Source organism: Leiobunum rupestre, chromosome 4 (genome assembly GCF_980474605.1).
Source record: "Leiobunum rupestre chromosome 4, qqLeiRupe1.1.hap1, whole genome shotgun sequence".
NCBI lineage: Eukaryota > Metazoa > Arthropoda > Arachnida > Opiliones > Sclerosomatidae > Leiobunum > Leiobunum rupestre.
The window spans coordinates 43,553,421-43,568,212 of record NC_143387.1 but is presented as its reverse complement, the minus strand read 5'-3'; the positions used below and the strand labels follow the sequence as shown (position 1 = coordinate 43,568,212).

Genomic DNA, 14,792 nt, shown 5'->3' with positions numbered 1-14,792 from the left:
ATCTCTTGTTAGGGATTATTTTACGTTTCCGTAAAGCTATCGGTTCGCTGTTACGATCAGGTATTGCAATAAAAGCAGATTCTGCGATTTTAGTAGCTTCTACCCAAATTAAATCAAAACGTTCCGAGTTCCTACATTCTTCTAAGGTCTTAACGGTAGCTTGGCAAATGGCAACGGCTTCCGTTAAAATAACTTTCGAACTTTGCAAGTATTCCGACAGGGAATTCGTTACGCTTAATACTTCGTCTAGTGCGACAATTAATATTAAGTTGTTAAAGTTATGTAATTGGGATATATACCCACGACACTCAGCAGCTTCCTCTGGTTTTCCGTTTTCAATTAGATTCTCTCTGACGTTAAAACTACGGAGTCGAGTCTATTTCTAAAATAACTAACACCTTTTTTTTTACTCCACCACCGAGTGTCGCAGCTTTGTGGCATTTTAAGAATTTCATAGCCCAGATCTTTATGGGAGTTTTCAAAATATTCGCTTCTAATAACCGAATTGCTTTGAAAATTGTATATGGCCTGAACCAAACCAAGTAGTTCCCTAACTGCCAATATTTTGGAGCAACAGTCAACTAAAACTAAATTTAAGCGGTGCGCGTAGCAATGCACGTACGGACAATGTCCGCCTACTGCCTCTTCCACTTTCACCCTCACTCCTTTTACGTGTCCGCTCATTACACTTGCCCCGTCATATGTCTGTCCAACGCAATTCTCCAGTTTTAAACCACCCTCTGTCAAAAGATTTATAATTGCCAAGCTGATATTCTCAGAATCGAACTTATGTAAATCAGTGAAACCTAGAAATCTTTCTACGACACCTATTTCTATTCTAGTATATCGAATACAAACGCTTAGCTGCTCCACCCCTGCATTGTCTCGGGTTTCATCGGCAATTACAGAGTAAAACCCACCGGATTCGATGACCTCTTCGACAATCATTTTCCTTACTAAATTTGCACAAATGTTAATTATTTCATTTTGTACAGTGCTGTGAATATATTTTGCATTATTGGGCATACTCTCGACTTTGGCTTTCAAATCAGGACATTTTCTTTTCAGAAGTTCTAAAATTTCAATAAAATTTCCTCTGTTTCCAATTTTATCGGCAGATGTATTCCCCTGAAGTGCTAAATCTTGTTGAGAACATAAAATTATGACTTCCACGTGTGCAGATAATACCTCTCTATTTCTAATTACGTCAAGTCTATGGTGGCCATTAACCTGACACGCTATTGATCCACGAGATTTTAATTCGGTGTAGTCTAAATACATTCTATAGGCTAGTTGGTGGCAAGATTTATTCGAAGTGAAATGTTCTTCGAATTTTTTCGCCATATTTTTCCAATCCGAAAATCCGTTCACAAATCCAGTATTTCTACTGCCTAGAAAATTACGGCAACAAAAGCAGTAAACTGCATTTTTTGCAACTGAATACTCAAGCATTCGATATTTGTCGTACCAAGAAGAAATGAAACAACGATTTTTACCACCCATTAAAGTTTTAGGAAAAGGATTGAGTTTAGGCTGAACTGGAAGGCAATCTTTATCTAAAGTAATATCCAATTCGTGTAAGCGCACTTCTGTTAAATTAGTTAAATCTTGCACATCGGCAGATATAGTAGGGTTTCTAATAATTTCGGCTTCATTACTTAGTGCAATGTCTAAAGCAGAACTGACGTTTGGAAGAACCTCAGAAATATTACCACCTTCGTATTCTAAACTCTCTTTATTTCCCAAGCTTTCCCCGGGACTATCATTATGACTCTTGCCTGACGATTTCAAAAAACGTTCCAATGCGCCTTTCTGACTACTAACAACACCATTTTATCTCTTGCGCTTCTGGCGTTTTTGGGCCCCTGATAAAAACTTTCGGGTGCTCATATTTTAAAAATTAATTTAAAACCTATTCTAAACGAAGCTTGTAATAGCTTAGTAGTCTCGAAAAGACTGTTTGGATAAAGCAGAGCTATAGTATATGTAAATATAATAGCTAATTAGGTTTCAAAAAGGCAGTGGGAAAATCAGCTATAAATAGCAAATTAGCCTTGAAAAAGGCAGTTTTTTAAAATTAAGCTACAAATAGCTTATTAGCCTTGAAAAAGGCTGTTTGGAAAATTAAGCTACAATAGCTTATTAGCCTTGAACTATTAAATCTAGTTAAATTCTGGCCAAAAGAGACTCAAAATTGAGAACTATCTTGCTCAGGAGACGAAAACGAAATGACGATGGACGAAACGCGAGGCCCTAATCACTGACGGACCCCGTTCGATGGTCACTGAAATCACGTGACTTCGCAAAAGAGGGAAAAAGGGGAAACCCAAATTCCTCAATATTTTAAAGAATAACCCCTTCCTATCAAAGCAATAGGCTTGGGCTTTACCTCTGCTGGGACGAGAAAGAGAGAAATCCAGTTTTGGCAATCCCCCCCCCCCCTCCGGTCCTCTTCAGTCTTCACTGACGTCGTCAAATTCCAAGAAACTAAATGTCTTTGTTGTGTGTATTGTAGCTTCTCGCTGACACCGAGGCAAAAAGACGGGTGTCCCTGCACTTTGCGGCCTAGCATGACGTATTTCCCCCTCCCGGCGTCACCATCTCTTATCAGTCAATTCAAAAGAAAAAGTTTTTTCAAGGGGGAAATCTATAATCACGGACAGCGTTGCCAACCGTACTCTAATTATAGTACATTTCGATAAAATTAACTTTCGATTTTCTTCGTTTCCAATCTGTTATATTACTCTCAGTAGGTTAAAAATGGAAATATCAAATCTTATTTTACAAACTAGTAACTAAAAATATTGAGGGTTATAATAGGCACCGTTTCAAAAATTTAGAGGCCCCCAAAGTAGGCCTACACTTTTTCAAAGTAGGCACGTGCCTACTTGTGCCTATTGCTGGCGGGGAGCCTGGTGGCGAGCCCTTCATGCCACGCGAGCCAACCTCAACACGTTTTTATGGAAAGGGGAAACCTAATGAAACAAATGATTTTGGTATAAGAATATCTAATAATGCCACCACAATCTGAAATCAAATTTCTATTGTTTGTATTGATCTCTTTCAGAGGAAGTACCGGTATTTCACTCGATGCTACTGATGAAGCAGCTGGCGAGCGAAGGGGCGACATACCGCAGTCAAATATATCCGGACGAAGACCACTACCTGAAAGGCGCTCTCGGACATTTCTACAAGACGTTGGACGCCTTCTTCAAACAATGCTTCCGAGTGGAAACGGAACCAACCAATCATATTTTACCGGGTTTCAAAAAGTCCAAAGTATTGATATCCGGATAATCTTATAAAGGACATAACGAGGAGTTCAATATATGGTCACAAAATGGAATTGTATCGTTTAAATTATTGTGGGACCACGATAAGCAATGTTTTTTTTAATTTAATTTCGTATTGGTTTCAAGATACTCCTTGTTAAGAGTAGACGTGAATAATTTATTTCGTAGTTGCTTAACCATAATAGATTGACCCAAATGTTTTCCCCGTTAAAGAATAGGTTAGGTAAAGAGCCTAGTCATTTCCTCGGGTCTGGGGGAACATATCGATTGCCAATCGTTTTGACGATTGACGTATTTCTAAAGATCGTGAAAGAGCTGAATATTTAAACGTTTATCGTCAAGGTATATAAATTTGCTAGAAGTATTTCTATGATGCTGAATATTTTTCATGGTACTTGAAAGTTTAAAAAAAACCACGCGAGATTTGCGAGGAATGGTCATTTGTAAAATGTTAAATCGCGTGTGCTTAGAAAATGTTGATTGTCTATTTTGAGATGGAAATGTGGCGAAAAAGGATTGTTTAGTTTAGATGTTTCTCTATATAATATATAGTTTTAGTTTTGTAGAGCTAATAGTTTTAGTTTTGTAGAGTTAATAAATATTTATCTTTAGCGCTGTGCTATGTATAGGCTGATACCGAAATGAAATTTTCGTACGGACCGGTATATATATTTGAATACTAATATAAAATTAGTTAGAGAGTTTTTTCAAACTTATTAGTTAGCAAACATTTTTAGCGATGGCCAGTTATATCGCGAATGCCAAACTTCTTGGCACTCTTGGCTTTAGAGTTTTCTACTCAAAATACTATTATATTCTAAGAATAGCTACGCTTCAGAAAGTTCTTCACCGAAATTTGGCTGCCATTTTAGAGAAATGGATAATTCAAGTTATTAACTTTTTCTTAAAGCAACCATTTTGCTTCTCATCTTCCGAAAATCAATTAGATTACTTTGAGGGGGCTCATTTTCTTAGTTTCCACTAGTAATAAGGTCTTTAATAGTGGTAAAACGTTGGCATGAGCCTACTTATGAACTTGGTTCCGCGTCAAAACGTAGGCGTCATTTCCGCTTCACCACCTAGCAGCTATTGTATATGATGGTTTGTAAAACTTGCTACCACCTAGGAGCAACAAACACAACACCCCACAAAAGGAGAACGCAACCCGTCAAAAGTCGTGGATTTTCTCGTGTACTTTTTTCATTGGCTAGACGCTTTAGCGCCTGCTGCCGTCGGAAGGGGAAAAATTCGGAAATTGTCTCCCCCCCCCCCCCCGTAAAACGTTCAGCGTAAAGGCTCGTGACGCTCGTCCAATGAAATTCGTACACAACCCTTCGTTAGCGTGTTTAAAGGCTAACTGCGCTCTCCTTGTGTTTGTTGCTCCTAGCTACCACGTTCCCACAGGCTTTTGTTGGAGTGCTTTCGCCATTTTGAGTACGAATATATGTAGTGATGGTTGCGAAATCTAACCAATTTGTTATTCATGCGGGGTACCTTAGCTAAATTCCAATAAAATCGACCCTCTGGATGGTGATTTAGAAAATAACTAATTAAATTTTATTTTCTTTCACTGTAATTAGGCGTAAAGTCTTAAAGAAAATATATTATCTACTAATCAGCAACTGTGACAGCAGTGTATTCGGTTATGGTTTATTCAAAATGGCGGCACCCATATTTTGACGCGAAACAAATTCTATAGCGCTGCTACAAGTATTTCTTCGTACCTTGGTTTTCACTCTTTAAAGGCCAAGCGATATTATAGATCTTCGCTTTAGACCAGCGTATTATCCATTCTCAAACTGCGTACAAAAATAATTTTAAGTTCAGTTTTGTTACACTTATACAATGGCTTTATTATTGCGGCAGAAATTATTATATTGGTGAATTGATAAAAATCGTAGAATCAGATTATAGCCACACTTAAGCACCAATTGCGCTTCTCGACAGAAGAATGAAATTGTAGATAGTAGAGCCCTAAGAGCGTGTCAATATATTTTAGGCGTTTTGCTGTACGCTTTTCGCGGTGCTTAAACTCTATTAGCGAGTAAAAATGCTATATTTTGCAATGCTATATTTTTCCAAATTTAATAATAGCTTTCGAATAAATATAGGACATACTAATATTAGCTTAGCTCTGTGTGCCGAAAGGAAAGCGCGTCAACGTGAACCGTAATAATTTCCGGAGTAAACGTGTGAATTTATAATAAAACGTTTAGAATAAACGGATTTCTATACAGTATTTGATAGACGTTAATTTTATATTTTTTACGAAAATAACATAACCAAAAAAAGTATTATATACAATATCAGAAAATGACGCGTCAACGTATTCTCCTATTAGAATATACCAAGGCCAAATTAAATATATTTGAAGAAATAAAAATAAAACTTTGTATCGGGTATATATATATTGAAACATGTATGAGAATGGATACTCTTTTTAAAATAAAATTTGTTTGTCTTTACGTTTATTAGCTCAATGTTGATTTAAGGAATAAACCTACAATACTTATTTGTGACATACAAAACAGCCTCCAATTCTTCCGAAATGATTAAGACAATTTGAAGTTATTGAATTACCTTTGAATGAGTTCCGTGAATACCATTTTAGCTAAACCTTCGAAATAATCGAACCACCATTTGATATTCGATCCGTGTTCCAAATTTAAAACACTGCAAACCGAACTTCCAAAGACGTACTTGCAAACAAAATAGTTTCAAATTTCAAATTTAATGATGCGAATAATTTTAACTAGGATTTAGCGATAACGTATCGTATAGACCAAAAATAAATTTCGATAATTGTTTTAACTCCCTGTAGCAATGAGTCCCGAGTATATTTAATAATTTTAATTATTATCTGATTTCATTTCCAATTTAATTTTGGGTGGATTTTAAATAATTAAAGTTATTGTTTATTGCAAACGAAAGTACGCTGCGAATAAAATACAAAGAAGAAAATGATTAATTTCAAAAACTGAATTTCAGTCATATATAATTGCGAGCATCTCGGGCGAGTCTAGCGTTATCTATTGCCTCTAGAAAATCTATACACACACGGACAAAACGAATTAGGGTCTAGTAATAGAGCTCGCTTCACTCCGTCAATTAACCATTAACTGCACTACCCCTTATAATCATTTCTACGAAGTATAATATTTCGAAATTTGACTTTATATTTTCGTTATCGCCGCCTTTAGAGACTTGACTACAATATTTATAAAGCTAGAAATACGGACGTTTTGGTGATTATAAATCATTTTTAAAAATGAAAGTTTACGTAAATCGCAAGTCTAAAAAAACCCATTTTCGAAAAATGAGAATAGTAAGAATAATAATCAAATAATAAAAATATAAAAGGATTTTGGGAAAATATGAAAAATAATGTAATAAGTCAGCCTGACGTAAAAACACGCGAGGATTCTTAATTTGAATTTCTTTCAAAAGTCACGTCTCTCGCTCTCATGGAAGTGAAATGATGTAGGTGGATCTAAATTTATCCCAGAATGAGCAATTCCAAATTTAAGATTACAGAGAATACGTAATCAATTCGATACGAAATTACAGATAAGATTAGATTAAATAGAAACCCGGTATTTGAGTAGCAACCAGTAATTTGGACAAAATCTCGGCGAATCGTATCGGTGGCCCTGTCAAACACGATCCCTCTGCGTAGAACCTTTCAGAGATTTATTTGGCAAGTTCTTGGTTCCTTTTAGTTTGTAGGTGGGGAAAGGCGACTAAACTAGGGTTATACATCAAATTCTTGTTCACGCATTAGAGTCATTTGCGCGTTAAGAAAAAAAGAGTTCCAGGCGTTTATTATAAATGGGTGGGGTCATCTTATAATGTCCGTTTCGGCTTGACCACACCCCGATGGCTACTAAAATAGAATGTTGCACGGAGTTCGGGTCGTTTTAAATTAAATTCAGTCAGGTCGCTGTCATCTACTCCGATGAGAGCGTTTCGAGACTGATCTCGCGTTTTGAGAGCGGAAGCCCGATGCCTCTTCGAGGCCGCGAACTACTCGCGTTAAAGAGCCAACTCTCGCGGTTATCCCTGTTGAGGAAAAAGGCGTCATGAATTACGGAGGTTTGCCCGGAGGCGGAATGAGCAGGACATCCGTCAAGAAGAAGAAGAGGAGAAACAAAGGAGAGCTCAAAGACTTCGGAGAACAACTTGCGGTATGAAACTGTTCCTTGATATTTATCCGCCTCATACTCCCTTTGTTTAGAAAGTGGACGGGTAATCTGAAATTCTCATTTTCATTTACGAAACTGTTCCTTGATATTTATCCGCCGTACTCCCTCTGTTTAGAAAGTGGACGGGAAATCCGAAATTCCCATTTTCATTTACGAAACTGTTCCTTGATATTTATCCGCCGTACTCCCTCTGTTTAGAAAGTGGACGGGAAATCTGAAATTCCCATTTTCATTTACGAAACTGTTCCTTGATATTTATCCGCCGTACTCCCTCTGTTTAGAAAGTGGACGGGAAATCCGAAATTCCCATTTTCATTTACGAAACTGTTCCTTGATATTTATCCGCCGTACTCCCTCTGTTTAGAAAGTGGACGGGTAATCTGAAATTCTCATTTTCATTTTCGAAACTGTTCCTTGATATTTATCCGTCGTACTCCCTCTGTTTAGAAAGTGGACGGGAAATCCAAAATTCAAATTTTCATTTACGAAACTGTTCTTTGATATTTATCCACCGTACTCCCTCTGTTTAGAAAGTGGACGGGAAATCTGAAATTCCCATTTTCATTTACGAAACTGTTCCTTGATATTTATCTGCCGTACTCCCTCTGTTTAGAAAGTGGACGGGAAATCCGAAATTCCCATTTTCATTTACGAAACTGTTCCTTGATATTTATCCGCCGTACTCCCTCTGTTTAGAAAGTGGACGGGAAATCTGAAATTCCCATTTTCATTTACGAAACTGTTCCTTGATATTTATCCGCCGTACTCCCTCTTTTTAGAAAGTGGACGGGAAATCCGAAATTCCCATTTTCATTTACGAAAATGTTCCTTGATATTTATCTGCCGTACTCCCTCTGTTTAGAAAGTGGACGGGAAATCCGAAATTCCCATTTTCATTTACGAAACTGTTCCTTGATATTTATCCGCCGTACTCCCTCTGTTTAGAAAGTGGACGGGAAATCTGAAATTCCCATTTTCATTTACGAAACTGTTCCTTGATATTTATCTGCCGTACTCCCTCTGTTTAGAAAGTGGACGGGAAATCCGAAATTCCCATTTTCATTTACGAAACTGTTCCTTGATATTTATCTGCCGTACTCCCTCTGTTTAGAAAGTGGACGGGAAATCCGAAATTCCCATTTTCATTTACGAAACTGTTCCTTGATATTTATCCGCCGTACTCCCTCTGTTTAGAAAGTGGACGGGAAATCCGAAATTCCCATTTTCATTTACGAAACTGTTCCTTGATATTTATCCGCCGTACTCCCTCTGTTTAGAAAGTGGACGGGAAATCTGAAATTCCCATTTTCATTTACGAAACTGTTCCTTGATATTTATCTGCCGTACTCCCTCTGTTTAGAAAGTGGACGGGAAATCCGAAATTCCCATTTTCATTTACGAAACTGTTCCTTGATATTTATCTGCCGTACTCCCTCTGTTTAGAAAGTGGACGGGAAATCCGAAATTCCCATTTTCATTTACGAAACTGTTCCTTGATATTTATCCGCCGTACTCCCTCTGTTTAGAAAGTGGACGGGAAATCTGAAATTCCCATTTTCATTTACGAAACTGTTCCTTGATATTTATCCGCCGTACTCCCTCTGTTTAGAAAGTGGACGGGAAATCCGAAATTCCCATTTTCATTTACGAAACTGTTCCTTGATATTTATCCGCCGTACTCCCTCTGTTTAGAAAGTGGACGGGAAATCCGAAATTCCCATTTTCATTTACGAAACTGTTCCTTGATATTTATCCGCCGTACTCCCTCTGTTTAGAAAGTGGACGGGAAATCTGAAATTCCCATTTTCATTTACGAAACTGTTCCTTGATATTTATCCGCCGTACTCCCTCTGTTTAGAAAGTGGACGGGAAATCTGAAATTCCCATTTTCATTTACGAAACTGTTCCTTGATATTTATCCGCCGTACTCCCTCTGTTTAGAAAGTGGACGGGAAATCCGAAATTCCCATTTTCATTTACGAAACTGTTCCTTGATTTTTATCCGCCATACTCCCTCTATTTAGAAAGTGGACGGGAAATCTGAAATTCCCATTTTCATTTACGAAATTGTTCCTTGATATGTATCTGCCGTACTCCCTCTGTTTAGAAAGTGGACGGGACATCTGAAATTCCCATTTTCATTTACGAAACTGTTCCTTGATATTTATCTGCCATACTCCCTCTGTTTAGAAAGTGGACGGGAAATCTGAAATTCCCATTTTCATTTACGAAACCGTTCTTTGATATTTATCCGCCGTACTCCCTCTGTTTAGAAAGTGGACGGGAAATCCGAAATTCCCATTTTCATTTACGAAACATACTGTAAACGAATTTCAACGGATAACAGTCAATTTAAGCCACCTCTTGAAAACGTGTACGTATATCTTGTATTTTTATAGATTGTACATGCACGATAAAGTTACGTCTAATACACTCGTACAAATTGACACTTTTCCTAGCGCGGAGTAGCTAACACTTAAGACGTTTTTCAATTATTAAATTTCTAAAGAGTCTGGACAACGGTACTTCACGCAGTTTTTCAATTTAGCCCGGCCGAAAGAAAGGAGATTATATTCATATCGTGACTATAAAGAAACGCTTTCGGATAACAAATGACTTTTCGTGTCGTTTTCCGATTAAAGACTCTGAGAGTTGCCGACCGTGACTGAATAATACATGACATAGAACGAAATGCTCCCTTCAGAAAATTGAAAACCTGATATCGACCCTCGTTATTTGTTTGGAATAAAAGCGCGAACGAATTCTCCTCGTTATAGCGAAAGATCCAATAACGGCGAGAGGGGATTTAGAGTTCTCTATGAGTCTTGTTTATACAGCCCGTTTATGAAAGCTTAAATTGGCCGTTTATTTCATAATCAATAACCCTGCTAATGTTATTCGATTGAAACGTGTTCCTACGCAGCTAGGCTCTCACTGATTTAAAAAAAATCGTTTGCGAGGTGAAAAATGTCATGTTTTGATTTTCTAATACTATCTAATTACGATTTATCAATAGATATAAATACTCTACGCAGTTTTACATTTGACATCTTTAAGCGCAATAAGGGACGCGATTTGGCGGGAAATAAATACTTATCGCGAAAGAAGTATAAAGTTCTGATATACCCAAGGATTTACATATGAAGAAAAGTAAAAAGCTAGCCAAATAAAATGTTGTCTTTTCGTGTTAATTGTAACGTGTTGATGCAACTAGAGTGAATTAAATTCACCTTACTTCTAGACCCGAATTAGACACATGATTAAACATTTCGTTCCCGTAATACAATAATAATCAGCTAGGCTAATACCCAAATCATCTAGCGACTTATAATGCCTTTAAACAGGTGGCCGGGTTGCAATGCGTAGGAGGGTTGTGGCAAGCTCTTCATGCTACGCTAGCCAACAGCTCCCTACACTCCCAATTAACGTTAACCTAGACAAGTTTTTATGGAAAGAGGAAACTGAAGAACTCGGTGGAAACCCCTTTAACCAGTGGGTAGAGATCTTGCAAACTCAACGCAGAAGGAGTAGTTCCGAGTTTTCACCCAGTGCCACAAGTTGGGATCGAACCCGGCTCCTCTTGCTGCGAGACGAAAGCACTAACCACTCCGCCACCCCACTAATACGATGCTCACAATTTGGTAATCCGCAGAACCCGACTATATTTCAGTGGGATCGGCCCCGATACGGCTTATTTCAATTAGGCAAAGTGCGCAACATCCTTATTACGAACGTGTTAGTCACTAACGCTTGTTGAAAACAACGCGAGGTACAAAAAATCGTGATTAATTCCTCCTTTCAAGCAAAAGGGGGAACAAGCGGCGCCGCCAAAGACGCGAGATGCGTAAAGCAAATTAGCGGATCACCGCGCGCCACGATACAGGTAGATCGAAAGCTGGTGAGACGCCAATGAGGTGTGGTCCATTTGTTATCCCGAGATAATGAACGGCTCCACCTCATCAAGATCATTAGCGGGCCCCGAATTCAGCCGGGAAATCTGAGCCCAAAATAGACCGTCGTTAATAGACATACAAGCTGCTACTTTTAAAGGAATTAAGAATACATGTTTTTGCTCGGCCATTATCATTAATTCCGGCTGTAGTTTAATATTTGGAAACAAAATTATCGCGTTAACTGCTCCGCGCTTTAGGTAATTCACTCTTTTTTAGCCTTGTTAGTTTAGTTTTAAAATGGTATTTGAAATAACAAAATTTTGTTCATGTTAAATTTCGATTTTCTTTCGATTTGTCCTAGACGTTATTGCACTGTCGCAATTACTTGTTTTGTCTATGTCTTTAAACAATTCATTCTTATGACTCCCCCAGCCACAACTACGAAACCGCTATTTAAAAGTACATCCTACCTAGAATTAGCATTTCAAAATTAAATCCAATTGCGTTGATATTTGCAAATCGTAATCATACCTGATAGTTCCAAAACCTTCTTGAGAGTTTATCGCAAACCTATTTTAACTGTGGAAAAATTGATTCCGTTTACATTGCGCTTTTGGGTAATTTAAAGTTGACCAAGATGTCTTCTCTGTAAGATGGCGAAACCGGTTAATATAGGCCTTTGAAGATTTTCATGACACATTTTGAAATGAACAATTCCGGTCTCATGATCGCGTGCTTTCAATCTATTGAATCATATTTTTAAAAAGATCTACCCTACGAAGAAAATGAAGGTTCTTTTTTTAAACTATTAACACAAAATTGTACAGCACGGTGAATCAATTGATCTATGGATAAATCTTAAAAGTTCTCGATTGAATCTGGAAAAAAGGATAAAAAGTGTAGTAGTGGAATTTACTCCTCTCTGACAAAGTTTGTGTGTTATGTCTTAAACACTTTCTTCTCAGATTTTGATGTTTTTTGAGACGCGTTTTCGATTAATGCCAAATTGGTGCTTTGCAGTCTCTAAAGCTTCGAAAGACAATAATTTTCAGCTAATACAAACGCTCAATAGTTTGAAAAAGAATGTATGCGTTTATTTTGAAATGAAATCTCTGTACTTTCCAATTATATTTCGCGCATGACAACTCTCAAAGTCTCAAAAAGTCAGCTTAACGATTTCCACTTTCCAGCGACGATAATGTATTAGCAACAACATTTCGAAGTCGATGAACGATTATTATTGCTTATCGTAAAATATTTAGTCTATGGAGATAATATTTCATTTTAAAGATCCGAAAACACATTTGAACCTTACGCCGTGTTTAATTTTCTGGAACATATTTTTAATGAGGCACAAAATACAAATTCTTTTAAAAGGGAAAATTTTGCAATTTCGTTTCTATAACAAGGTAAGTGGTAGTTTGCGTTTTGCTACCAAATGCGTACCTTTCTCTTTCTTATTTTAAATAATTAGTGTGTGATACATTGTGTAAGACGCACAACGAAGTAACGAGTGCTAGATCACAATTTTTGTCATTTTGTTTAACTATCATTAACGTAAATTTATTAATTTTAGAATATGAAACACCTACAAAGTTCCTAACATTACTTATTAAATATAATATTTTTAACTACATACAGCTGTATCAAATATCTTTTTTTTTAACTCGGCACTAACTTTTCATGTTTGGGTCCGGCACGAGGGGCTAACCACTCTTAGAAAGTCTGTACACCGGATTACGCTTAGATTACCACTGGCAAAGGCAGGGACTTCAAAGATTACGCGTAATCCCATTAGTACAGTCAAAGGTACGACTCTGTACACCGATTACGCGGAGTGATCAGCCCCTCGGTCCGGCAGGTGTATTGGTCAGCATTCTAGACAATACAAATAATTCACGTGCAAAGTGGATTTTCTAATGGTCAATTGTAACAACACATTTTTACGAAAGAACTCGGTCATTAGACGTAATTCCCTTTAAAATAACGCATTATGTAAGCTTAAGCCAAAAAAAATGTTCGAGAAGATAATTTTGCATCCGATATTTAATTTATAGCATCCAAAGATGTTTCTGACAATGCAGCGTGTTCTCGCTTCCCGCGATATTTCATTTTGACTATAGAATCGGGAAAGACGGGAGAGAAATAAAAATGCGGGCTGAAGAAATAATTTGGTTCCGGGGGCGTATTCGCCATCACTTTCCGCGCGAATCGTCAATCGATAGCGCTACTGAACGAAGCGAAACGAGGCTTCCAGGAAAGCATTGCATCTGCGAGAGGCAAGGAACACGAAGCGCCGCTATCGACTTCGGAAGAGCAGGATGAATTTGGCCCCGAGAAGTAGTTCTCCTCGAAAGAGAAGAGTTAGGCTTAGCCGCTCCGTTGTCGAAATGATTTCGATCAAGTAAATAAGAAAATAGATCAAAACCGTAGGAATGTCTCTCAAACAGAGGAGTCTTAGCGTCGCGTCTCAAGTTGTTCCAGCACCTCCATTACCCAGTGGAAATTTTTTAAGTAGCCACCCTAATGTGGCGGCCGCGGTAAGAACGTAATTACTGCATTTTATAATTTCGTGAATTACTCTAGACGTTACTACACTACGTCTCTTGTGTTATTATTATTATTGTACGTTTAAAATTCGCCTACGGAATGATAATTCCTCAAAATGTTCGCTTTAGATAAGCCAAAATAGAAGCATTTTTTAATTGGTAAGGGACTAAGGGAATTCGTGATGCTATTAAGGTTTGCGTGATTCTCCATGACTGGAAAATACGCCGAATTTAAGAAGTGAATATTTCAGGACGACACCACTGAAACGTGAAAAACATTGCTCGAAGCATAACGGGCTTGCAGGAACTTAACTCGCGATTTTTTAAATTATATTCTACTCTTTATTCTGATAGTTAATATCTTCGCGTAGACTGCGTTTTACAATCGCTTGTAAAGAAAGCGCTGAAAGACCATTAACCCAGATTTTCATTTACAGGATCTTGTGTCGCCGGCCATTGGAGAATCAAGAAATTGGAGAGGGGTTGGAATTGCCTTTCTCGTAATCATTGCTGTCTGCTCACTAATTGTTACAGCGATTGTTTTGCTCACACCCGGTTAGTTCTTTCTCTAACCGAGCGTACGTGCATTGCTGATACGATTTAAAATAATGGCCTACACTTGAACAGAAATATATATCATTAATCATTTCAACAGGGGAAATCAACGATGTCACCAAGCCAAGGATATCACTCGATGACGTCTTAAGCGGAAGGCTCAAACCCAGGCTGTTCAATGGCACATGGATAAATGGTACATTTTAAATGGTTCATGTCGTACTGGAATTGGTATCTAAACTAACAATCATTTTACAGATAATCTAATTATATACAAAAATGGTGATGGACACTTGGTCT

General features: G+C 37.7%; 1 protein-coding gene across 1 annotated transcript in view; it reads left to right on the top strand.

The window, feature by feature from the left end:
- Positions 1 to 4,124, top strand: part of LOC149947912 (inactive dipeptidyl peptidase 10-like) — a 44,683-nt gene extending 40,559 nt beyond the window's left edge. The window contains exon 21 of the mRNA XM_090170988.1: positions 3,068 to 4,124. Within this exon, the coding sequence (XP_090027114.1) occupies positions 3,068 to 3,297 (230 nt within the window). The 3' untranslated portion in view covers positions 3,298 to 4,124. The remainder of the gene's footprint in view (positions 1 to 3,067) is intronic.
- The last annotated feature ends 10,668 nt before the right edge of the window (positions 4,125 to 14,792 follow it).